Source organism: Puma concolor, chromosome C1 (assembly GCF_028749965.1).
Source record: "Puma concolor isolate L17-30 chromosome C1, mPumCon1.1.hap2, whole genome shotgun sequence".
Classification (NCBI taxonomy): domain Eukaryota; kingdom Metazoa; phylum Chordata; class Mammalia; order Carnivora; family Felidae; genus Puma; species Puma concolor.
Genome location: NC_141674.1, coordinates 42,338,785 through 42,364,172, shown reverse-complemented (window position 1 = coordinate 42,364,172; position 25,388 = coordinate 42,338,785). Strand labels below are relative to the sequence as shown.

General features: G+C 37.0%; 1 protein-coding gene across 12 annotated transcripts in view; it reads left to right on the top strand.

Moving 5' to 3' along the window:
- Positions 1 to 25,179, top strand: part of TUT4 (terminal uridylyl transferase 4) — a 138,592-nt gene extending 113,413 nt beyond the window's left edge. For 5 of the 12 annotated variants that reach the window (XM_086716969.1, XM_086716977.1, XM_086716976.1 and 2 more), the window contains 10 exons: positions 3,097 to 3,174; positions 3,309 to 3,486; positions 3,749 to 3,796; positions 3,886 to 3,968; positions 11,290 to 11,405; positions 12,323 to 12,546; positions 13,299 to 13,399; positions 16,636 to 17,083; positions 21,909 to 22,067; positions 23,519 to 25,179. In XM_086716969.1, the coding sequence (XP_086573095.1) occupies positions 3,097 to 3,174; positions 3,309 to 3,486; positions 3,749 to 3,796; positions 3,886 to 3,968; positions 11,290 to 11,405; positions 12,323 to 12,546; positions 13,299 to 13,399; positions 16,636 to 17,083; positions 21,909 to 22,067; positions 23,519 to 23,607 (1,524 nt within the window). In that variant the 3' untranslated portion in view covers positions 23,608 to 25,179. Of the gene's footprint in view, positions 1 to 3,096; positions 3,175 to 3,308; positions 3,487 to 3,748; positions 3,797 to 3,885; positions 3,969 to 11,289; positions 11,406 to 12,322; positions 12,547 to 13,298; positions 13,400 to 16,635; positions 17,084 to 21,908; positions 22,068 to 23,429 lie in introns of all 12 variants that reach the window. The other 7 variants (XM_086716966.1, XM_086716971.1, XM_086716970.1 and 4 more) reach the window with 7 other exon arrangements.
- Positions 25,180 to 25,388: the final 209 nt, after the last annotated feature.

The window sequence follows — 25,388 nt, the reverse complement described above, 5'->3', positions numbered from 1 at the left end:
TAAAGTACATTTTCATATAAAAATGCTAAAAAAGAATTAGGGAGTGTTTCACACTTGATACTATGAACCACTATGTTTTCTTAGCTTATATCAGCTTAAAAATTGCCATTGAATGGATGAATCTTGAGGGCAGTATGTTAAGTAAGATAAAACAGTGGGAGAAATATTGTGTGATTCCACTTAAGTGAGGTAGTCAAATCCAAAGAGATGGAAAGTGGAATGGTGGTTTTCAGGGGCTAGGAGAGAGAGGAAGAGGGAATTATTGTTTAATAGTTTCAGTGTTTCATTTCTTTTCAGTGTTTCATGAAAAGAATTCTGTGGGTGGATGATGGTGATGGTGTACAACAATGTGAGTGTGCTTAATGCCACTGAACTGTACACTTATAAAATTTATATCATAATCATTTGTTGTGTGTATTTGTTATGTGTACACATAACATATTATTATGTTATGTGTAAAAAAATTGCAATTTAAATATAGCAGTAGAAGGGCACCTGGGTGGCTCAGTTGGTTAAGCATCCGACTTTGGCTCAGGTCATGATCTCATGGCTGGTGAGTTTGAATCCCCACGTCGGGCTCTGTGCTGGCAGCTCGGAGCCTGGAACCTGCTTTGGAATCTGTGTCTCCCTCTTTCTCTGCCCCTTCCCTGCTCGTTCTCTCTCTCTCTCTCTCTCTCTCTCTCTCTCTCTCTCTCTTTCAAACAAAAATTAAATATAGCAGTAGATACTAAAATACTACAATTAAATATAAAAGTAAATATGGAAAACATACAGGGTCACTCCTTGTACAAATATGATTGAGATGTGTCATGAAGTTTTAGAGGGAGTACTGAGTGCTTGAATAGAAAATGATGGTGTTGAGAGAGAGAAAGAGAAGAAAGAAATGCAAAGAGTAAGTGTGTGCGTGTGTAAGAGAAAGGGAGGATAGAATTAATGCTTTTTCTAAGGGCTGAAAGAGTGGAAAGTTAGAAAATGAAATATGAGAGCTCATAAAAAAATTGGCAAATCAGTGATTAAACACCTTCCAAGGCCCACCCCCCAGGGTTCACTTCCTGTGTTAATCAGCCAACATAGTTGAGTTTGGATCACGGTGGTTACTCAGAAATAAGAATTATATCAAAAAGAATCAAGGTCTAAAGTGGTAGCTTGTATTATTTTCCATGTAATATCTATAATAGTATCCATAAGGGTAAAATAATCTATAAGGGTAAAATATTACACTTTGGCTCCTTTGAAGCCTTCATTTCTTTTTTCATGGCAAGATCCCATATCTTTTGTTTTAGATATCAATATCTGTAATTGCCAGGCTCTCCGTTGTTTGCTTTATGAAGTGTTAGAATTTATGGTAGATAAGTGGTAACTGTATTTAAGTTACATATAAATAAAAAGCAACTTATTAGCTTAAGTTTCTGGAAACTTGATCACTTTATGAACATGCTTTCAGAGTAAATATATTCATTCAACAAACATGTATTAAGTATTCTCTATATGACAGGCTGTGATGTAGTAGGAATTTTGGCTCCAGTGGAAAGTTACAGTTTTTGCCTACAAGGAACATAAAGCTGAGAGTGAGATTAGATGGGCCAGACATGTTAATTTTGTAAATCACTGTACCATCTAAAATGGAAGGGGTGATGAGGGAGGACCACCTTATCTGATGGTTTTGGAGTATTTTCTGGTAAGCTCTGGGGACTCATTAGTGTACATGTGAGAAGTGAGATAAAGAAAAATGGGGTATGTTTCCTGTACTCAGGCTTCTATCAGAGTACCTCTGCTTTTTATCTGTTTTACCTATTAAGCTTCCAGGAAGGTTGCATTTTAGGAGAAGTTTCTACAGCTTAAGAGGAAAAGAAAAAAGGAAACAACTGACCTAATTAATCTAATCTCTCATTTTCATTGAGAATACCTAAGGGTTTAAGAGGATAATTGTCTTATCCGGAATCACTACTTGGCAGGACTAAGACTAGAAATGAAGTCTGCTGACTGTGAACCTATTGCAACTTTCTACTTTATTGCATCTTTTTTTTTTTTTTAATCTCATGGGATACTTTTCTTCTAGTAAAGTAGCATTACTCACCGCCCCCTTCCTCTCCTTGGTCGGGACAGTGAATTATTATGCATAATTAATCATGAAGCTTTTGGGGGCACATGGGTGGCACAGTCAGTTAAGTGTTGGACCCTTTGTTTCAGCTCAGGTCATGATCTCACAGTTTGTGAGTTCAAGTGCTGCATCAGGCTCTGTGCTGGCAGTGTGGAGCCTGTTTGGGATTCTCTGTCTCCCTCTCTGCCCCTCCCCTACTTGTGCTGTCTCTGTCTCAAAAATAAAATAAAGCCTTAAAAAAAAACATGTTTAAAAAAAATATCAGGGGCACCTGGGTGACTCAGTCAGTTGGGGGTCTGACTTAGGCTCAGGTCATGATATTGTGGTTTGTGGGTTCAAACCTCACATTGGGCTCTGTGCTGACAGCTCAGAGCCTGGAGCCTGCTTCGGATTCTGTGTCTCCCACTGTCTCTGTCCCTCCCCCACTCATGCTCCGTTTCTTTCTGTCTCAGAAATATATAAATATAAAAAAAATTTTTTTATCATGAAGATTTTACAATTTTTATGAAGACGTCAGGGAAATCTACCTAATTTTCTCTCTAAAGAAATCAATGCCCAGGGACTTTTCAGCTTCATCTGACACAGATAACTGATTAAAAGTACTAGACCCCTTCCCCAAAACAATCAGTTCCATTGATTTCTTTTGGGTGTACATATCAATAGGTATTATGTGTTTCTGCATCTATGATCCTTTGATGAAAATTCAGTTTTCATTGTTTTTTTCTTTAGTTTTACTTCCTTATTTTTCCGCTGGATGTGTTTGGACAGGCCAAATAGATAACATCAAATGTGTCAATTTGTAGAGTCTCATGCTTTGACCTTCCAGATACATTTTATTCATTAATAACTTGGCATCAAATTATACTATCCTGACATGTTCCTTTTGGAAGAAGTATTTCAATGTGTCTTTTATAGCTACATTCTGAAATGATTTGAGAATACTTAGGCTTTTGGGTTGGATGACTTGAAATCTGATAATAAAATTGTTTTTGCAGATCTTTGATGGAAAACAGATTCCACAGCGAATGGTTGATGGATGGAATGCATTTTTCTTTGATAAAACAGAAGAGCTGGTAATTTTTTCGTAACCTTTATGTTACAGAATGCTCACTGATACATGTTAGGATTTGAATAATTTAATAATTTTACTTGAGGTCCATATTTTGGGTAGGTATTGACATCTCTCTCTCTTTGTTCTCACTTATAGAAAAAGCGTTTACCTTCACTTGGAAAGAATACAGAAACGTTAGGAGAGCTTTGGTTGGGACTGCTTCGCTTCTATACTGAAGAGTTTGATTTCAAGGAATATGTAATTAGCATTCGGCAGAAAAAGCTGTTGACAACTTTTGAGAAGCAGTGGACATCCAAATGCATTGCAATTGAAGGTAATCATTTAACTGATATTACCTGAGGAACAAAATAAAACAAAACAAAAAGCTAGAGTTTCATTTGGGAAGGAAATTGAGGGGAGAACTAAAACACATTAGAATTTGGAAGATTCTTCCTCTTTTAATCTATAATTTTTAAAAGAATAATTTGCTGATTTGAATGGTCTGAGTTATATAGTATTAGACTCTAGTTATGGCTCCTAAGTTTATGTTATAGTGAACATAATTTTTAATTAAAAAATAAATATTTCTTTTCTAGATCCTTTTGACTTGAATCATAACCTTGGTGCTGGAGTTTCTAGGAAAAGTAAGTTTGAAATATAGAAATCTCCTGTTTTTAAAGCTCTCTTCTACATTAAGGTCTGCATCTTTATTATTTTCTTCTTTTTTCAATAGTGACCAATTTTATCATGAAGGCATTTATCAATGGAAGGAAACTTTTTGGTACCCCCTTTTATCCACTCATTGGCAGAGAAGCTGTAAGTTTACATAATTTGAATTCTGAATATTTTTTCTTATAAGAACTGTTCTTTGCAATACAGGAAGCCTTATCCTGTTTTCAAGTTGGTGTTAGGAATAGGGGAAAGAGATGATTATAAGCTCCCTGTATTGTTTTTTTATTGCACTTGTCATAGTCCATAATTAGATACCTATTTGCTAAATGTTGTGTATTTGTTAATCTGTTAAATTTTGTCTCCCTCATTAGACTGTAGCTCCATGAAGACAGGTCTGTCTCTTCACCGTCATACCTCTAGTACCTGTCGTAGTGCCTGGCACATAGGATGTATCAGATAAGCATTTGTTGAATGAGTGAGGGTAGATATTCAAGAGTCAGTATCCTTAAAGTTTGAATTTTTTTTAAAATGTGTTTTAAAAACACTTTTTTTAAATGTTTATCTTTGAGCGAGCGAGAGAAGGAGAGAGAATGCTCGAATGGAGGAGGGGTGGAGAGAGAGGGAGATACAGAATCTGAAACAGGCTCCAGGCTCCAAGCTGTCAGCACAGAGCCTGATATGGGGCTTGAACTCACGAACCTATGATCTCATGACCTGAACCAAAGTTGGATGCTTAACCGACTGAGCCACCCAGGTGCCCCTTTAAATCCTGAATTTGAATTGTTGCCTACTGTCCCTCTTCCATCTCTAGAAGTCTTTTTTTTTTAATGTTTATATATTTATTTTGAGAGAGAGAGAACAGGGGAGGGACAGAGAGAGAAGGAGAGAGAGAGAGTGTCCTAAGCAGGCTCTGCCACTGTCAGTGCAGAGCCTAACTCAGGGCTCGATCTCACAAACCTTGAGATCATGACCTGAGCCGAAATCAGGGGTTGGGTGCTTAACTCACTGAGCTACCTAGGTGCCCCTTATCCCTTGAAATCTAAATGAAAATACAAACAGAGAGGACAGCACCAAAGAAATACTTTATTATTTGCTGAGGCTTCTGCCCTAATTTTGGTGTAGCCCTGGTAAGCTGAATTTGATGGCATGGAACTGAGAGGATTCCTTTTACCTGAACTGGGTGGCATAGTGTTTCCCATTCTTCTTGGTCTCATTCTGTTTTTTTTGCTTGCTTTCTAATGGGAGGAGGTCTAAGTTTCACAGAAACTTCCAAGAGAAGCAATCTCAAGAGAGAAGAAACTGTGTCTCTACTATTGCCTAATTAATATCCTCAATCTTGTTCAGTACAATTTCCACTCTCTTTTTTTGGGATGTAGGGTAAGAAAAGTAGAAAAGTCTAGAGCTTTATTCCCTTGGAGCATTTTTTTCCTACCTTTTGGGGGGTGATAATAATTATAATGGAGAGAAATAAAATAACAGTAAAATTTGAAATGACACAAAAGTTGTATAAGAACAAAAATGTCAAACAAACGGAAAATCCAACAATAATTTTACTAACATACTCATTAAAATAGCAATAAGTAAAGAGCACAGTCAGATCAGAACAAATCTGATGATGCACTTATAAAACATTTTACCTGAAAATTGTGGGAATTCCAATTGTTAGTGTGTGTATATACATATATATACATGCATGTGTTCCATAGAACCCAGCAGTTTCATGTTGTCAGACTTTTTAGTAGAATATTAAATTAGAATACTTAGTAAACTGGAAATGTGCTAACTTTAGTCTATGAATATAAGATTTTAGTAACTCATAATAACTCAGTATGTTATAAGCAGTTCTAACAGATATCAGTCTTTGGTCTTGAATATCATTTGGTATAAAAGCCAAATATCAGTTTGGGGCCTATCAGAAGTCTGGGCCTATGAGTTGGCTAACCATTTTTTGATCGAATTTTTCCTTTTTAAAAGTTAATATATAGTATTCTATGGCTTGTGTATTCTAGTCTGTTCTCCTTTGACAGGCATTTAGATTGTTTTCATTATATCAGTGTTACAACTGATGCTATTAAAAAATACCCTTGTTAAATAGTCTTTCATGCTTATACTTGCCATAGTAAAATTTATTCTTTCAATGCATATTTATTGAATTCCTACTTGTACTGATTTCTCTGCTATGTACTGACAAGGCTTATAAGTATACAAAATAGATGTGTTTCATTCTTACACTAATGAAAATGAAGACAAGTATATTTTCTATTCATCTTTTTCACTTACGTATTCCCACTTCAACTATTCTACACCATCAGGTTCTCTACTATACTGACCCATTTTCTCCCATTCTGTCAGCTATCTTCTGTCTTCATTTTTCTTCCTATTCAAGTTAGATTTCCTGGTCTGTTCTCTTGCATATACTTTCTTTATTTTTCCTTTTTTTTTTTTTTTAACTTAAATTTTAGTTAACATATAGTGCAAATGTTGGTTTCAGGAGTAGAATTTAGTGATTCATCACTTACATATGCTTATCACAACAAGTGCCCTCCTGAATATCCATCACCCATCTTAGCCCATTTCTCACCCACCTTCCTCCATCAACCCTCAGTTTGTTCTTTATTAAGAGTCTCTTATGGTTTGTTTCCCTTTCTCCTCTCCCCCCATTTTTATATGTTCATCTGTTCTGTTTCTTAAATTCCATGTATGGGTGAAATCATATGGTATTTGTCTTTCTCTGACTTATTTCACTTTGCATAATGCATTCTAGCTCTATCCACATTACATATGGCAAGATTTCATTCATTTTGATGGCTGAGTAATATTCCATTGTATGTAAGTATGTGTGTGTGTGTGTGTGTGTGTATACACACACACACACACACACCCCACATCTTTACCTATTCATCAGTTGATGGACATTTGGGCTTTCTCCATAGTTTGGCTATTGTTGACAGTGCTGTGCCGTATACTTTCATTAATTAAAAAAATTTGTTTTTTTATTTGAGAGAGCAAGAGAAAGCATGTGCAAGCAGGGGGGAGAGAGAGAATCTCAAGCAGGCTTCATGCTCAGGGAAGAGCCTGACACAGGCTCAATCCCACAACCCTGGGATCATGACCTGAGCCAAAATCAAGAGTTGGAAACTCAGTTGACTGAGCCACCTAGGTGCCCCAATGTGGCCTACATTTTCAATTCCTTTGCACCATTGTCCTCTTTTGCACCGTTTTTTTTCTTTGTTTTTGTTTATTTTTTTGTTTTGTTTTGTTAAGAGAGAGAGAGCACAGGCAAGGGAAGAGGGGTAGAAGGAGAGAGAGAATCTCAAGCAGGCTCCATGCTCAGGGAAGAGCCTGACATGGGGCTCAGTCCCAAACCTGGAATCATGACCTGAGCCAAAAGCAAGAGTTGAATGCTCAACTGACTGAGCTACCCTAGGCCTTCCTTTCTTTTGCACCCTTATGTGTTCAGCCTTACATGAATTCACTCATCCACCATCTGTCTGTGCTTGGGCAGCTAAGCACTATGGAAAAAAGTCATAAAGCTAGGTGGTTTTATTTATATAGTACAACTATAAATTAATGTTTACTGGCCTAAATTAGACTTTCGGTACCATGTGACATTCTTACTACATTAAAAAAATTTTTTTTTAATGTTTACTTATTTTTGAGAGAGAGAGAGTGACAGAGCATGAGCAGGGAAGGGACAGAGAGAAAGGGAAACACAGAATCCAAGGCAGGCTCTAGGCTCTGAGCTGTTAGCACAGAGCCCGATGCACAGCTTTGAACTCACAGACTGCAAGATCACGACCTGAGCCAAAGTTGGACATTTAACCAACTGAACCATCCAGGCGCCCCTACATTTTTTTTAAAGTATATTTATTTATTTTGAGATGGAGGGAGGGGCAGAGAGAGAGGGATGGATAATCCCAAGCAGGCTCTGCAATGGTAGTGCAGAGCCTGATGCGGGGCTCGATCCCATTACATGAGATCATGAACTGATCCGAAACCAAGAGTTAGACACTTAACTGAGCCACCCAGGTGCTCCTCTTATTACATTTCTTTAGTTATCTATATCTCCTATTTGATAAAAACTAATTCAGGTCTTATTTTACTCAAAATTCAATACCTGTTGTATTTTGTCCACCCTTTCACCTCTGCCCTTCTTATGCTTAGAAGTTTTCCCTCAGAGACAAAGATAGTATCGGACCAATATTCCTTCAAGTTTCTGTAAATCTATAAATCTGCCTGCATCTGCAGATACATTTTTTTTTTTTAATGTGCATTTATTTTTGAGAGAGAGAGAGCACAAACAGGGGAGGGGCAAAGAGAGAGGGGAACAGAGGGGCTCTGTTATGATAGCAGCAAGCCCTATATGGGGCTTGAACTCAACCAACCAGGAGATCATGACCTGAGCTGAAGTCGGACATTCAACTGACTGAGCCATCCAGGTGCCCCACAGATACGTTTTCTTTATCAGAGACTAGTCCTTCATTTGCATTCTAGTTCCATTTGTTAGTCCCTTTACCTTGAATCTTTAGTCTCTTCATCTGTGAAAAACATTTTCAAAGATGAAATACATAAAACATAATTACAGATTAGCATTAAGAGATGAGCATTTACTATTGATTTTAATGATAGGGAACACTAATTTTGAACCTCAGGCAAAATGTCTCCCCCAGAAAGAATTACTTTCTTCAATTAGTAAACTTCTATTACAAAAAAACCAAAAAAACTCCATTATTAGTAGTAGTATATTTTGAAATTCTTCAATGAAAATTTAGTGGAAATTTGCTTTCTCTCTTGTTAAGAGAGAAGGTACATAATACCTTCAATTTTGTTACAACACCTAAAATATTTACTCGCTGGTACAGGAAAAGTTTGCTGACCCTCAGGTGTAAGCCACCTTAACTGGGATGGGGGAATGGAGCAACGTGGATTAGAGATTCAAGAATAAAGTGGTTACAACTGGTGATTAATTGAAGGTGATGGGTGAAGGAGACCAAGTTCAGGATGATTCCTAGGTTTCTGCATTAAGCAACTGGGTGAACTGACATAGGCTTTCATTTTGTCTTGGAAGAAAATATGATGGTGAAGATTTTAATTAGGGACATTGGTTTCATCAATAATAACTGTGAAGAATTCTTTTATCTGTTTTTTAAAATGCAGCTTTATTGATATAATTCATATACTCTATAATTCACTGATATACAGTGAGCAGTTAATTCACTGGTTTATAGTTTATTCACAGGATTGTGCAGCCTTCACCCAATCCAATTTAGAACATTTTGTTTTTCTCTCAAGGAAACCCCTATCCCCACTCCTGTTTTTACTCCTACCCCTCAAAACCATCAATCTGTTTTTTTGTCTCTGTAGATTTGACTGTGTGGACATTTTGTATGAATGGAATCATATGTGGAGCCTTTTGTGACTGGCTTCTTTCATTTGGGCTAATGTTCTCAGGGTTTGTTCATGTATCAGTACTTCATTCCTTTTTATGGTTGAATGGTATTCCATTATATGGATATATCAGATTTTATTTATTCATCACCTGTGTTGGACATTTGAGTTGTTTCTACTTCTTGGATATTATGAGTAATGCTGTGAATATTTGTGCACAAATTTTCATGCGGATGTATGTTTTCTTTTGGTTATATATCTAACAGAATTGCTGGGTCATTTTGATAAATTTATTTTTAACTTCCTGAGGTGGTGCTGCAAAACTTTTTTTTTTTAATGTTTTATTTATTTTTGAAAGAGAGAGACAGAGTATGAGCAGGGGAGGGTCAGAGAGAGAGGGAGACACAGAATCTGAAGAAGGCTGCGGGCTGTGAGCTGTCAGCACAGAGCCCGACGCGGGGCTCGAACTCGTGAACCATGAGGTCATGACCTGAGCCAAAGTCGGACGCTCAACTGACGGAGCACTACCCAGGCGCCCTGCTGCCAAACTTTTTTAAAGTAGCTGTGTTATTTTATATTCCCACTAGCAATATATGTGGGTTCCATTTCATCCACATCCATTTTCTTTTTATGATAGCCATCCTAGTTAGTATGTCTCTTTTATATCTGACTTTAGATAGGTTTGAAGATTGCTGTATGGACATATTCTCTTGCCTTCCAGAGATGTGGGTACTGTTAGGACATATTAGTCTTTGTGATATTGCAAAACAAAACTGAGCTAAAGCTTAGAATAAGCCAGGTGCTAGGATGAAGGAAAAATGATTTGGGAAAATGACTTGCTTCGTATTGGTTCTCTACCTTCTCTTTAGGTATACCCTGCTTGCATAATAAATGTTACATGTTCTTGAGATGTTATAAGAAAATCCAATCATATTTTAAATAAACCAGAGGATTGCTTTATTTACATAGAGCTTTTTGTAAAGAGCATAGTTTTTTTTTTTTCTAGAAGTAGCCTGGTAAGGCAGAAAATATGAGATTTGTAGTCAGACAGACTTAGCTTTAAATCCTGCTTACTTACCAGCTTTTTTTACTTTGGGCAAATGACTTGAACTCTCTGAGCCTCCATTTCCTCATCTATAAAATGAGGATTAAAATAGTATCTATTTTAGGGACACCTGGGTGGCTTAGTCAGTTGAACTCCTGACTTTGGTTCAGGTCATCATCCCGCACAGTTCATGAGTTCAAGCACCACGTCAGGCTCACTGCTGTCAGCCTGTCAGTGCAGATCCCGCTTCAGATCCTCTGTCCCTCTCTCTGCCCTTCCTCCACTTGTGCTCTCTCAAAAATAAATTTGGAAAATACTATCTACTTTATTGAAATATTATGGAAAGGGGCGCCTGGGTGGCGCAGTCGGTTAAGCGTCCGACTTCAGCCAGGTCACGATCTCGCGGTCCGTGGGTTCGAGCCCCGCGTCGGGCTCTGGGCTGATGGCTCAGAGCCTGGAGCCTGTTTCCGATTCTGTGTCTCCCTCTCTCTCTGCCCCTCCCCCGTTCATGCTCTGTCTCTCTGTCCCAAAAATAAATAAATGAAAAAAAAATTTTTTTTTAATAAAAAAAAAAATATTATGGAAAGATGCCACAAATGAATGAGGAAATAATGTGGATATAAAGTGATTAGTACTGTTTGCAGCTGTGATATTGATGATAATTTTTAATCTTATTTTCGTATCATGATTTTAGTTATCGTGAAATATTTGTTGATATTTATTTCCTTTTTTAAAGTTTATTTATTTTGAGAGAGAGAGAGAGAGAGAGAGAGAGAGTGTGTGTGTGTGTAGGGGAGAGGCAGAGAACTAGAGAGAATCCCAAGCACTGTCAGTATAGAGCCTGATACAGGGCTTGATCTCACGACCATGAGATCATGACCTGACCCAAGATCAAGAGTCGGATGCTTTACTGACTGAGCCACCCAAGTGGCTAGTCCCTTTTTTTAAAACCACTTTTACATCTTGGTCTTATTTCCATTTGGATTCCAAAATTCATAGTTTTTTTCTAGCAAACTTTTATTTTCTCCCTAGGAGTACTTCTTTGATTCCAGAGTATTAACAGATGGAGAACTGGCTCCCAATGATCGATGCTGTCGTGTGTGTGGAAAAATAGGCCACTACATGAAAGACTGCCCTAAAAGGAGAAGGTTGGCAAAATGATTATATATTGACATTACAGGGAAAATAAATGTGAGGCCAGTTGTAGCTGTAACTGTGTTCATATATGTTTAAGTGAGAAAGTTCAGGGCTTAAATTGGACGTTGGGTAAATGTATATTGGAGTGGAATTTTGTTAATAGAGTGAGATTTATTTGTGGTACAATGGTATCTTAAAATACTCATTTGTTCATTTATTCATTAATTCATTGTGGCTTTGTGTTTCTTTTTTTTTAAATTGAAGAAGGATTTATTGATACCTTCTTTATTGGAAACTGTGCTAGGAGTCAAGAAAAAAAAAGAGACATGGGGTTCTCACCTCACAGTAATGCAAACCAATAATTATAATATATAATTAACTAAATCTTTGAGGTATCTACTGTGAGGTATACCTATATAATACATATTTTGAGGAATATTTATTCTCTCTACCCCCTGAGGATATATTTATGAAATATACTTTCCTGTATTTAATAGGCCAAGAAAATCCCTTCTGTAGGAATCAAGTCCTGCCTAATATAAAGATCTTAGAACTTGTCAGACAGAATGAACTCCTAGGTTGCATCAGTGCTATTTACTGATTGTTAAATGAGAAGATGCTTTCTCTAAGCATCTACTTCTTACTCTGTAAAATGGAGTTAATAAATACCAGCCTCTGTTTGATTGTTATAAGATTAAAATTCAATACTAAAAATTTTTTCTAATTTGATAATGTATTATAAAACTACTAGAATACCCAGTTGCTGCCATATGAGTAGATGTGCTTTAAATATGAGTTCTTTTGCCTTAAAAAAGATGCATGAAACCATGAGCATGTTAATCCCTTTATTGTGAGACTCTTGTATAGTTTAGTTTGTTCTGTGATTCACTCAGTTTACAAGTCCCTAGCCCCACATTATTGGTATCAGCAGTTTACTGTTTAGACTAAAGAAGAAAGACAGTGAAGAAGAGAAGGATGGGAATGAAGAGGAGAAAGACTCCCGAGACCTTCTTGATCCCCGAGACCTCCATGACACTCGAGAGTTTAGAGACCCCAGAGACCTCAGATGCTTCATATGTGGAGATGCTGGACATGTACGAAGGGAGTGCCCAGAGGTCAAGCTGGCCCGTCAGAGGAATAGCAGTGTGGCTGGTAAATAGAACAAGCCAAAAATAGTTTCTGGTAGAAATAAGGTCATTTGTGTTGATAACATTTTTAATGTATTTATTGTTTTGAAAGAGAGATAGTATATGTGTGCACGAGCAGGGAGAGGAAGAGAGAATATCTTAAGCAGGCTCCATGCCCAGGGTGGAGACAGACTCAGGGCTTGCTCTCACAACATGAGATCATGATCTGAGCTGAAAGCAAGAGTTGGTTGCTTAACTGACTGAGCCACCCAGGCGCCCTGCAGAAGGTATTTTCTGAAATATATTGTCTCCTTTAGAAAAGCAGTATTTGTCTTTTTGTCCTTTCTATTCCCAGTTTTTTTTTTTTAAGTTTATTTATTTTTGAGACAGAAGAGTGTGTGCATGCACACGTGTACACTTGGGAGAGGGACAGAGAGGGAGATAAAGAATCCCAAGTAGGCTCTGTGCTGTCAGCACGGAGCCTGATGCGGGACTCGAACTCATGAACCTCATCATGACCTAAACCGAAATCAAGAGTCGGAAGCTTAATCAGCTGAGCCACCCAGGCGTCCTCCACAGCATATTTTTTTAGTGATTTACAAGATTGAAAAATGACTTTAACAAAAATGTTGTTACAAGTCCTTCACATGCATAATCATAGTTTAAAAGTACAAATCTAAGATTTGAGACTCTTTAACAGAGAAAGGGAGTTTATTGATTGTCATTTCTCTGCTGTTTTCATTATCTGTTGATTTTCTTTCTGATGTCTTCTCTTAGCAGCCCAGTTGGTCCGCAACCTCGTAAATGCCCAGCAAGTGGCTGGTTCAGCCCAGCAACAGGGTGATCAGTCCGTAAGGACTAGACAGTCCTCAGAATGTGTAAGTACTGAACCTGCAAATGGATTAGTCTTGGCAGGAAGATAGTACTATCTTTGATGGGTGATAGGGTTGATCTTTCAGACTTCAAATACAATCATCCAGATTACTTGGTGCTTTGTAGTGGTATTCTTGCTAGTCACCTGAGGTGGAATGAGCATTACTTTTGGAGTGATGTATATCTGGGTTTGTATCTATGGGCAAGCTACTTAACTTCAGTGACTCTGCCTTCTTATTTGTAAAGTAAGATAACAACTACTAATATGTTTGTTGGTAGATTAAAATAAGGTAATGACTTTGAGGTTCTAGGCTTTGCCTAGTGGAAAAATATCAGCAACATTTATAAAAATAGACACAAAAATTGAGATGTGTTGGGGTTTAATACTGTTAAGGCAGTACATGCATGGTATTGCACTTGCTTGAAGCTTTTATGTGTCTTCTCATAGCTAATTTGAATACCTAGTGAAATATATCCGTGAAAGCAGAATATTGAATTAGAGTTCAGATTCACAAGTTTCATATTTGCTGAGTTGCTTTTTACCTTTATGTAAATCTGTATTCATCTTGCACTTCTTAAATTAATTAATTCAATACCAATCGAATGTTTGCTTACTCTAAATGTGACATTATGTTTTGGTTTGTCACACTTAATCCTTTGGGCGGCTATGTGAAGTGGAAGGTGTTAGTGTGATCAAATTTTACAAATTGGGAAGCTGAGAATAAGAGAAACTAAAAGATTCAAACCTAGGTTTGTGTAGCTTCAAAGCTGTTAACTATTAAACATGCTAAATCTGATATCTGTGTTTTAGAAAAAAATCTTTAAGAATTTTTTTAAGGTTTATTTATTTTGAGAGAGACATAGAATGAGCAGGAGAGGGGCAGAGAGAGAGAGATTGATTGATTCTCAAGCAGGCTCTGCAGACAGTGCAGAGCCTCATGCAAGGCTCAGACTCACAAAAGGTGAGATCATGACCTGACCCGAAACCGGGAGTCGGAGGCTTAACTGAGCCACCCAGGCGCCCACTAGAAAAAAATTCGAAGAGTATATGAAGATCAATATAGGGAGAGATTGGGAACATTAAGCAGCCCACTATCCTCACCTATAGTATTTGCGTACCTACTATGGGTCTGACATTTTCATAAATGTTACATAACAGCGGTAATATTAGCTAACGTTGTTGAGTGCTATGTACTGTATATATGCTTTTTTTCTATTTCTTCCTGTAAAATATTTGAAAAGTACAGAAAATAATAAACATTCATGTAGTACCACCAGACTTTAATAAGTCTTAACATTTTGTTAGCTTTGATTTATTAAAAAATTACCCATAGTCAACAGTCCCTATGCATTCGTATTGGATCTTAAAACCTTCCTTGGGGCGCCTGGGTGGCGCAGTCGGTTAAGCGTCCGACTTCAGCCAGGTCACGATCTCGCGGTCCGTGAGTTCGAGCCCCGCGTCAGGCTCTGGGCTGATGGCTCAGAGCCTGGAGCCTGTTTCCGACTCTGTGTCTCCCTTTCTCTCTCTGCCCCTCCCCCGTTCATGCTCTGTCTCTCTCTGTCCCAAAAATAAATAAACGTTGAAAAAAAAATTAAAAAAAAAAAAAAAAACCTTCCTACCATCCCTTCCTAGCTACTAAAATGTATCTACTATCCTTAATTTGGTGTTTATATTTCCACATGTATTTTAATTAAACTACACAAAAACTTATGAGGTAGATTCAGTTCATTATTTATACATTACAGGTAAAAAAAACCAGATTTAAGTTTTTTGCCTGAGGTCAAAACACACTTGTAAATTGAACTTGAACCCTCAGGCTCTGTCTTCAAAACCTATGCCCTAACCACTTTCCTGTGCTGCTTCTACTCTACCCTTTGCTTCCAACACTCACTTTTTTGTTACCTGATATTTGGATAAGAGCCTAATGGACACTGCTGTTCTGATGTCTCACAAAGCATTTTAACTTCAAAATGTCTGGAATGTAACATTTTTCTCCAAATCCCTAGACTGGCCTCTTCTTGCTCCTGTGTTCTCCATCTCATTGAATGATCCTATTCTCTGGTTTCCAGAACTACTCCTCTCCCTCAATTCACACATCCAAATCAGTCACCAAATCCTGTTGTTTCTACCTATAAAAAAGAGCTCACAGCCATTTGCTTCCCTGTCCCTATTTTGTAGCCTAGCTTACCATCATCTCAGGACTATTTATTGTAGCAGCCTTTTAATCAGTATCATTAGTGTTTTTTCCCCCCTAATATTTTCTGTTTCATTCCTGTTAAGCCAGAATAATTTTTTCTAAAACACATATTGATGGTGTTCCTGACCCACTTAAAACCCTTTGGTCATTTTCCAGTGCCCTCAGGATAAAGTCTTAACTACAAGGGCTGTAGTACCCTTCATTATCTTGCCCCTCATTGGTTCTTAACCTCAAATCTGCTGTTCCCCTGCCTTTGTACTCCAGTAATATTAAACTTATTTCACAATCCCATTACTTAAAAAAGCCAGGTGTTCATGAGCCTAAAGACCTTCAGTCATGTTGTTTTCTCTGCTCAAAACACTCTTTCCTTCCCCTTATCCCTATTCTCTTTTATCAGACTGAGTTCTATTACCCTTGAGTCTCAGCTTCCTTTGGGAAGCTCTCCTTGATTTCCACTTTCATTCATCTTTCTCTCTTCCCAAAGTACTTTTAGGTGTTCCTGCTTTGGGATTTCCTTATACACTATACATTATACATTCTTTATCATAGTAATCATTTTAATTTATTTTGATTGCTTGTGTAATCTTCATGTGCTCTTCTTCCTTTTCCCCATAAACTTTAAGTTCCATGAGGGCATATATGTTAGTGTTGTATTTCTAACACCTAAAACAATGCCCAGACGTAATCAACACTTGTTGAGGGACTGAATCAAAGTGGCTGTGAGATATTTAGATATAAGTTTCTAGTTACAGTTGGAAATGTGGGTTCTGCATGATGGGAATGACGTCTGGGGTCTTTTTTCTTTGGATAGTGAAAGGGTTTGTAGGGTAGTACATATGTCAGAGAGAGTTTGAGGATCTTGAAGAAAATTCTATTTTCATGTAAAATGAGGCTCTATTATTGTTTATTATACACATTATAGAGTTCTGTTTATAATGTTCTAATGAAATAACTCCATAATTTTGTATTTTGATTATCTCTGCTTTTATAATAGTAAGATGTTTTAAAATTAATTTTAAAATGTTATCTTTTTCTCTTTGCAGTCTGATTCACCATCTTATTCTCCTCAGCCCCAACCATTTCCACAGAATTCATCCCAGTCAGCTGCCATTACCCAGTCTCCATCCCAGCCAGGATCCCAACCCAAGCTTGGCCCACCTCAGCAGGGAGCCCAGCCCCCACATCAGGTCCAGATGCCTATGTATAACTTTCCCCAGTCACCACCAGCTCAGTATTCTCCCATGCACAATATGGGACTGTTGCCAATGCACCCTCTCCAGATCCCTGCCCCGTCCTGGCCTATTCACGGCCCAGTGATCCACTCTGCACCAGGCAGTGCCCCCAGCAATATTGGCCTGAACGATCCCAGCATCATCTTTGCACAGCCTGCTGCCAGACCTGTGGCGATCCCTAACTCCTCTCATGATGGACACTGGCCTCGTACTGTGGCTCCAAATTCCCTGGTGAACAATGGTACAGTGGGAAATTCGGGTAACCCTTCCTTTTCTTCTTTTGTATATGTCTGTAGAAAGGTTGGGTGGTTGGGTTTATTGGTTGAACTGGGGGAAATAAAAGTGAGGAAATATTTACAGAGGGGCAAGTATAGGATTAGATACAGCATATGGGCTATGGATTCAGACTGCCTAGATTTGAATCCTGGCTCTGCCATTTATTATGTGGGATTAGGCAGTTGCTTAATCTCTTTATGCATTGATTTCATCTGTAAAATAAGGATATTAATAGCATCTAACTCACAGGGATGTTGTGAATATTAAATGAGGTAATATACATAAATGTCACTTTATGATTATTTTATTTTGTTTTATTATATATATATATATTTTTAATATATGAAATTTATTGTCAAATTGGTTTCCATACAACACCCAGTGCTCATCCCAAAAGATGCCCTCTTCAATACCCATCACCCACCCTCCCCTCCCTCCCACCCCCATCAACCCTCAGTTTGTTCTCAGTTTTTAAAAGTCAACTTTATGATTATTTTAAAGTTTCACTGCAATCCTGCTTGGTGCATTACTGGCACTCATTTTATAATTTAGGAAACTATAGGGTTAAGTAACTTACTATCATGCTCTTGTAATTAATCATAGTAGATCCAAGTTTTATATCAATTTCTTTCTTCAAAACTTTGTTCTTTGCCCTAGTAAGAAACAATTCTTACTAATAAGTAAGGAGCAATTCTTTAAAAAGCTATTACTAGCACTTTGTAGCATTAAAAACTACTAGTTTTTTCTGATATGTAAGTAATACATTTTCATTATAGGACATTTGAAAAATAAAAGATAATCCATAATCTCAATTCCTAGACATAATTGCCAAGTAATACTTAGGTGTGTTACCATCCATTTTTTAAATATTTGCATAATTAAAAATACATATACCATAAATCTTGTTTAATATTCATCGTTTTAGTTGATTATATTTTTATTTTAAAAACTTTTTTGAAATGTACACAGAAGGAGGGAGTTTTAAAGTAGGACAAGCACCCTGTTACCCAGCTTTTAACAGTTACCAATATTTGCTATTCTTTGACCCCTTTACCTCATTTAAAAAATTCTTTTGGCTTTAGTATTTAATCAAATCTCAGACATTGGATCAAATTTCCTTATAAACCTGTTTGTATCTCTTTAAAAAAAAAAATCACAAGACCATTACCATACCCCGTATCACCTAATACCTGTTCATTTTTATTCTTTTTCTAAAATTACTGTTATTGTTGATTTATTTGAATCAGGATTCAAACAAAGCCCTTACATTATAAGTGTATGCTTATTTTATTTCTTAAGTCTCCTTTAATATGTAATACTTTCTCTTCACTATTTTTTCCCCCATATAAACTGTTTATTAAAGAAACTGTAGAACTTCTTATATTCTGATGTTGGCTGAATTGTATCTTTGTGGCATTATTTAACATGTACCTCTGTCCCCATATTTCCTATAAATTGGAAGTTAGGTCCAGAAGCTGGATTAGATTCAGGTTATTTTTGTTGGCAAGAATTTATCTCTTGATTGGTCCTATATGTTTCTTGTTCCCTCACTTCAAAAAGAACTTACTCTCACTGTTCCTCTTTTAGTGATCTAAGATTGATCAATGAGTTAGGTGATATCAGTGTGTTCTGTCCATTATGAAGTGTCCCATTAATTTTTACATAATTGTTTTAGTTGTTACTGATAATTATTTCTGATAATTACTATTTTACTAGGGGTCGTAAAATGATGATTTTCTATTTACTGCTTGTGATTCTTCTATAAAGAACTTTTTCTTATTAACTACTTGATTATCCTGAAATATAAGAAAAGACTAAAAGCTTGATTCTTTCCCTTTATCAATTTTCACAAGTATTTTAGTACTTTTTATACAAAAATATGCTATTGCTTAGAGTACCATGATGGAAGAAGTACCTCTGCTCTCTTTGGAACAATACATATAATGTATTTTGCTTAGCAGAAATGTCAAAGTATGGGAACTCATTCAGATTTCCAAGATCAAAGGATATGTGGCATATATGACCATTCTTTTTTTTTTTTTTTTTTTTTTTAATTTATTTTGAGAGAGAATGAGTGCAAATGGGGAGGGGCACAGAGAGGGGGAGAGAGAGGGAGAAAAAGACTCCCAAGCAGGCTCTGAACTGTCAGCACATAGCCCAGTGTGGTGCTGGAAACCTACAAGCTGCAAGATGATAACCTAAGCTGAAATCAAGAGTCACATGCTTAACGGACTGAGCCACCTAGCACCTAGGCACCCCATACATCTTCATTCTAATGTGATCTCTGTTTCTGTCATTCAACAAATGTTTATTGTATATATGCTATGACATGTACCATGATAGTCACTGGGTTATATAATGAACACAGACCCAGTGTCTTGCCCTTTGATACAATGGCTCAGTTTTTACAGTTTTATTCTTCCCAGTACCACCACTAGTTGATCTCTGTCAGTCATAATGAACTAATTAACATCCTAGGAACATACTGTATTATCTCTTACCCTTAATTGTTTTACTAAAGTTGTTCCTTCTGCCTGGAAAAATCCTCTCCCTATCTCTCCTTCTTACTCTCACCTCCTTTTGCTTTGCTCCAAAGCTTGGGTGACTCATTCATCTTCCATTTTTAAATTTAGCTCACTTTCTAACAGGAACCCCTCTTGTTGATTTTGTCCTCCAATTGTGCTAGGTATCCTTTTTCTTTTCCATGTTTCCTTAATATCTATATCTTTATACTTGTCTTATGAAATTGCCAGTTTACTTGTTTGCATAACCCATTAGGCTGAACTTCTAAAGCTGTGAATTGTTTCTTCTCTATCATTGTCTCCATCGTGTCCAATATAGTGCCCGGATGTATGGTAGATACATTATTCATATAATATATTATTTTTATTATATAATGATTACTCAGTAAATGTTATATTGTTATATGTGGAATGGATTTACAACTCCTAGTTAATATTACAGCTAAAATTACTAATTTGTTGAAAATGGAAGGATTGGGTGAGAATATATTATGAAAATATTTAGTTGTGAAAAATGGCCGAGGGAGATTGGAATATATCCTAAGAAATACCCTTTGATGTCAAAACACATTTCTCAGTTGGTCAAGACCTTAATATATATACCCAGTCTCATTTAAAGCAAAAAATATACCCTGTAGCTTCAGTTCTTAATTGTAACTTGGTTTTATGAACTTTCAGCAAAGCAGCTGCTTTGTTTTTCTGCTTACCTCCTGAGAAGACTTGAGTTTGTTAAGAGTATGGCTAGTATGGGTTTTAGTTTTCTGGCTGTGTACTCCTCCCTATCCAGTACCTTTTAATTTGAGTCTGCTAGGAAGTTTAGTGAATGAGGGAAGTGTCTTTCAGATTATTTCCTGCCACATTGTGACCCTGGATGAGAAAAGCCACCAGAAATGATGCAAAAGATTTAGGAGTAATTACTTAGGAGTAATTTGAAAAGATGCACTTTGAAAGATGTACTTCTAAAAGGGAAGTAGGTTGTGGGGGTTGTTTGCCATAGAATGGATAGCACTCCTATTTTTTGAGTCTCTACTTACATACCACAACTTGTGCAAGCCACATTGTTTTTGTTATCTAATTTAATCCTCACAACAGCCAGAGGTGCATAATTGAACTTTAGTAATTTTTGGAACTGGGATTTGAACTTTGACCTGGTTGGCTCTAAAGCCCAAGTTCTCAACCATTACACCGCAGTGCTTCAGTTTCTAATAGAATTGCCTTTTGAACCATGATACAGTTGTTTCTAGGATAGTGGCATTGTCTTTAGGAAAAAGTGGAAGCTCCTTAATGATGTACTAAGGTTCTTTAAAATGTAAATCCTACCTTATCCATCCAGCCTTTTTTTCTTTCATTGCCTCCTTTTACTCCTTAGTGGTACTGCTGATTGTTTTTGCAGCTTCCCAAACTTGCTGTACTGTCCTGTTTCCTGGCTATTGTACTTGTTATTCCTTCTGTTTAAAATGCCCTCTTTGCCCTGTTTTGCCTAACAATTCCTTGTGCTTTAAAATTTAGTTTAGTCAATCATCTTAGGAAAACCTTCTCTAGCCTTGAACCAAATAGGTTAGCCCCCTCTTTATTTTTCATTATTATTATTTTTTTTTAATACTTATTTTGAGAGAGAGAGAGTGCCCAAGCAAGCAGGGGAGGGACAGAGAGAGAGGAGAGAGAGAGTCCCAAGCAGGCTCCACACTGTCAGCACAGAGCCCGACGCAGGGCTTGAACTCGCAAACCAAACCCAGGCTGAAACCAAGAGTCAGTCACTTAACCAGCTGAGCCACCCAGGCACCCTAGTTCCCTCTTTTTTTTTTTTTTTTTTTAAATTTTTTTTTCAACGTTTATTTATTTTGGGGACAGAGAGAGACAGAGCATGAATGGGGGAGGGGCAGAGACAGAGGGAGACACAGAATCGGAAACAGGCTCCAGGCTCCGAGCCATCAGCCCAGAGCCTGACGCGGGGCTCGAACTCACGGACCGCGAGATCGTGACCTGGCTGAGTCGGACGCTTAACCGACTGCGCCACCCAGGCGCCCCCCTAGTTCCCTCTTTAGAGCACCTTCCACCAATCTCTTATAGCAATGACTACTTATTATTGTATCTCTACCTTTTTATATGTCTCTTTTATGAATAATTTGAGCACAGTGTTTGATTCTTAAAAAAATTGGTATCCTCTGCATTTAACATTGTTCTTGTCCAGTGGTAGGTACTCAATAAATCTTTGTGGAATGAAGGAATATTTAAATGAACAAACTGATATTTTAAGTATGTCTTTCCTGTCTTGTTGAAATGCAGAGCCAGGCTTTCCAGGACTAAATCCTCCAATTCCTTGGGAACATGCACCACGTCCCCATTTCCCTCTTGTCCCAGCTTCGTGGCCTTATGGTTTGCATCAAAACTTCATGCATCAGGGAAATGCCAGATTTCAGCCCAACAAACCGTTCTATACTCAAGGTACCGTTGTTTACAAATTCATTAAGAGGCTGGGTGGGTTTTGTTCTGGGACAAAGGTGGCTTTGTGAAGGCAAGGAACCAGGAGTGAGATTTTATGCATTCAGTAAACATTTTATTGAGAGCATACTGTGTGTCACACTGTGCTAGGTGCTTGTTCAGGCAAGAATTAAGTAAAACCTTTACACTTAGAAGAGCCAGACATGTAAAATAGACAAGGATAGGAACTTAGAAGGAGTCAGTTAAATGTTATCCTAGCAGAGTTTATAGGAGATATGGACACCAAGGATCAAATCACACAAGATTTTGACATTTGAATTAGACTGTGAAAGAGATACAGGATTTGTTTTTCCTAGAGATTTGTTAGAGATTATAGGGGAAGAGTATTCTTAGCTGAGGGAATATATATGTAAAGTCGAGGAGTTTTGCCTGGCATAGTGAGGAAAAAAGAAGAGAAAATAATAGGACTAGAGGATGAAGTGGATGGGAAAGATGTGTACATGATGAGGCTGGAGAAGGTAGGCTGAGGCCATATTATGAAAAACTTTTTGGACTATGTTTAGTAAGTAGTGTGGATTTAATAGAAGTTTTTGAGTTGAATAGTGACATAGTCAAAATTTGTTTAGTTGAACTTGAATGACATTAGAATTCATTTATTCTGTTAGTGCTGACATACCAATAATAGGTTTGATCTAAGTAATGAATATTACAAACTAAGGAGAATTTGTAGCATTTTATCTAGCCTACTTGCCTTGAAGGTATTTCAATTCTAATAGGGAATGTCTGAGTCTGGCCCTCAGCTCTTCGTTAACCTATGAATTAAAAAACTAGAGTCAGTTACTTACTACACTTAAACTAGGAGTTCAAGAAATTAAAGAAAGGCACTCAAGAAATGCTGACTGAATTAAATGGTAACTTTAAGGGGAAACCCTGGTGCAAGTTTCAGGCTTGATTCATTTAAGCCTTTGTAAACTATCCGTGTATTGCTGGGGCATCCCTATATTATAGAATGGCAGAACATTGACTGTGGTGGACTTAATCTTCTGAGTAAAGAACTAAGGTTGAAAAAAGTTATTATTAATCATATAAGGGCTTGGTGGGCTGGTGGCATGGTTGGGGGGAGTCTGAAATTCTTCCCTGATGAATTTGTTGCCTTTGGTACCTCCCCTTCATCTCTCTTTTCTTTCACATACCCATGTTTCCTGCTCTCCTCTTCTTTCTCCTGCGAAATGTTTTTACATGCTTTATCTCCTCTTTACTATATAAATAGAAAAAAAGAGAACTAGCTACAAGTTATTAATTCTAAGGGTTGTCAGATATATAGGCACAAGCCTTTCAGTTTCCTGTCTGTGTTGTGTCCAACAGACAGATGTGCCACCCGTCGGTGTAGAGAGCGTTGTCCCCACCCACCAAGAGGAAACGTGTCGGAGTAATGCGAGTCCATTTTCTTTCAGCTGGTCTACCGATGCACAGCAACCAGCCAATCCTGCTGTCTCAAGGGTATCCGTACCTCAATGTCAGTTACATTCAGCAGAAAAAGTGACATTTAATGGAAAGCAAAACAAATCAGGTCCTGATTTAAAATTTTAACACGTTTAGATAGCTTATTTAAATTCTAAGACTGTTTTTAAAGACTGTATTATTTGTATATAAATATGAACTATAGTTTTTACTAGTATCACCAAATTGAGTGATACAAATTTCATCTATTTTATTACCCTATTTTTAAGGGAATTTTATGTTTTGTTTAATCTTGATGAATTGTATAAAGAGAGAATTTAAAAAATTACATTCTTTATTTTCTATTAGCTGTATTCATACTTTGGTTGCTTCAGACTTTATATATATTGTTCTTAAGAATTAGGAAAAACTTTCATGTGTTTTAAATTTGTCACTTCTATTCTTTACAGAACCTTGTAGTGCCAAAAACTTTTTAAAAGCTAAAAAAAAAAAAAATAATAAAATAAAACTACAACGTGAAGATTCAGAATTTTTTCTTTTACATTCTTGTATATTGAAAATATTCAAAATTGAACAGAAAGTTGCTTTCGTCTGTATTTGAAGTAATTCTATTTTAAGTTAATAAATCTTTTTGACAAGAGTCAAATTTGGTTAATTCATATGGTTGTTTAGATCATGGAGATATGTAACAATTTAGAGATTTGTTTTACTCTCAGTGAATGGAGCATTCTAAATTACAGACTTAGAGAACCAAGAATCTTTTTTAATGTCCTTTATTTTACTGGATCTTCACAACACCCATATGAAGTTGATAGAAACATATACTGTCTTCATGTCTGTTCATCATTGAGAAAACAGAGGTGCAAAACAATAAAGTGAATTCCAAGGTAGCACACTTCTATGTTGGAAAGAGAATGGAAACAGATCTTTTGAAGAAGAGTTTTTAAACACTGAGACTGATACTGGCAATTTGAGTGGAGGGAAGAGATTTCTTACTTACTGAGGTACTAGTATGTGCCAGACTATCCATTCTGAGTTCTGTTACTACCTGGAATGCACACTTGCCAGGATGGTATTTACCAATAATGGTTGTGGTAACTGATTATAGTTGAAATTAAACTTGTGTTGTTAGTAGTATTTTAGCTCTTTTTGGTACTATCCATTGAGCTGAGGTCGTTTTGTCTAAACCTCCCAATTACATATTTGACAGGGATTTTGGACTAAATGATCCTATAGATTTATTTGGAAATCTGCAGAATAAGTAAATACAAATGTATTTTAAGGACAGTGTATTATCTTTGTTCTGCTTCCTCAGATGTGCATTACTTAAATAGGAGACTCTGGGCTTTTGCCATATTTTCCAACTTGGAAGATGCTTGAAATCTATTGCAGGAGGTTGAGGGCTTTCCTGCCATATTTACAGCCCTGAAAAGGTATTTATTAAATGTTAAGATCAGGTCTATTTACTGTAAGTTCTTCATATTAAAACTTCAGTATCTCTCAGAATCCTACTAAATGGTGGAGTTTGCTCATTTGTTCTGTTAATGAGATAGCTGGCCCAGTGTATGTTTTTGTTAAAATATAGGCATACCTCGGAGATGTTGCAGATTAGGTCCCAGATCACTGCAATAAAGCGAGTATCGCATTAAAGTGAGTCAAATGCCTTTTTTGATTTCCCAGTGCATGTAAGTTACGTTTACACTTATCCTGTAGTTGATTTAAGTGTACAGTAGCATTGTCGAAAATGTACATGCCTTAATTTTATTGCTAAAATATGTTAATCATCAGCTGAAATTCAGTGAGTCATAATCTTTTTGCTGGTGGAGGGTCTTGACTTGAGTGCTGACTGATCAGGTGGTTGTT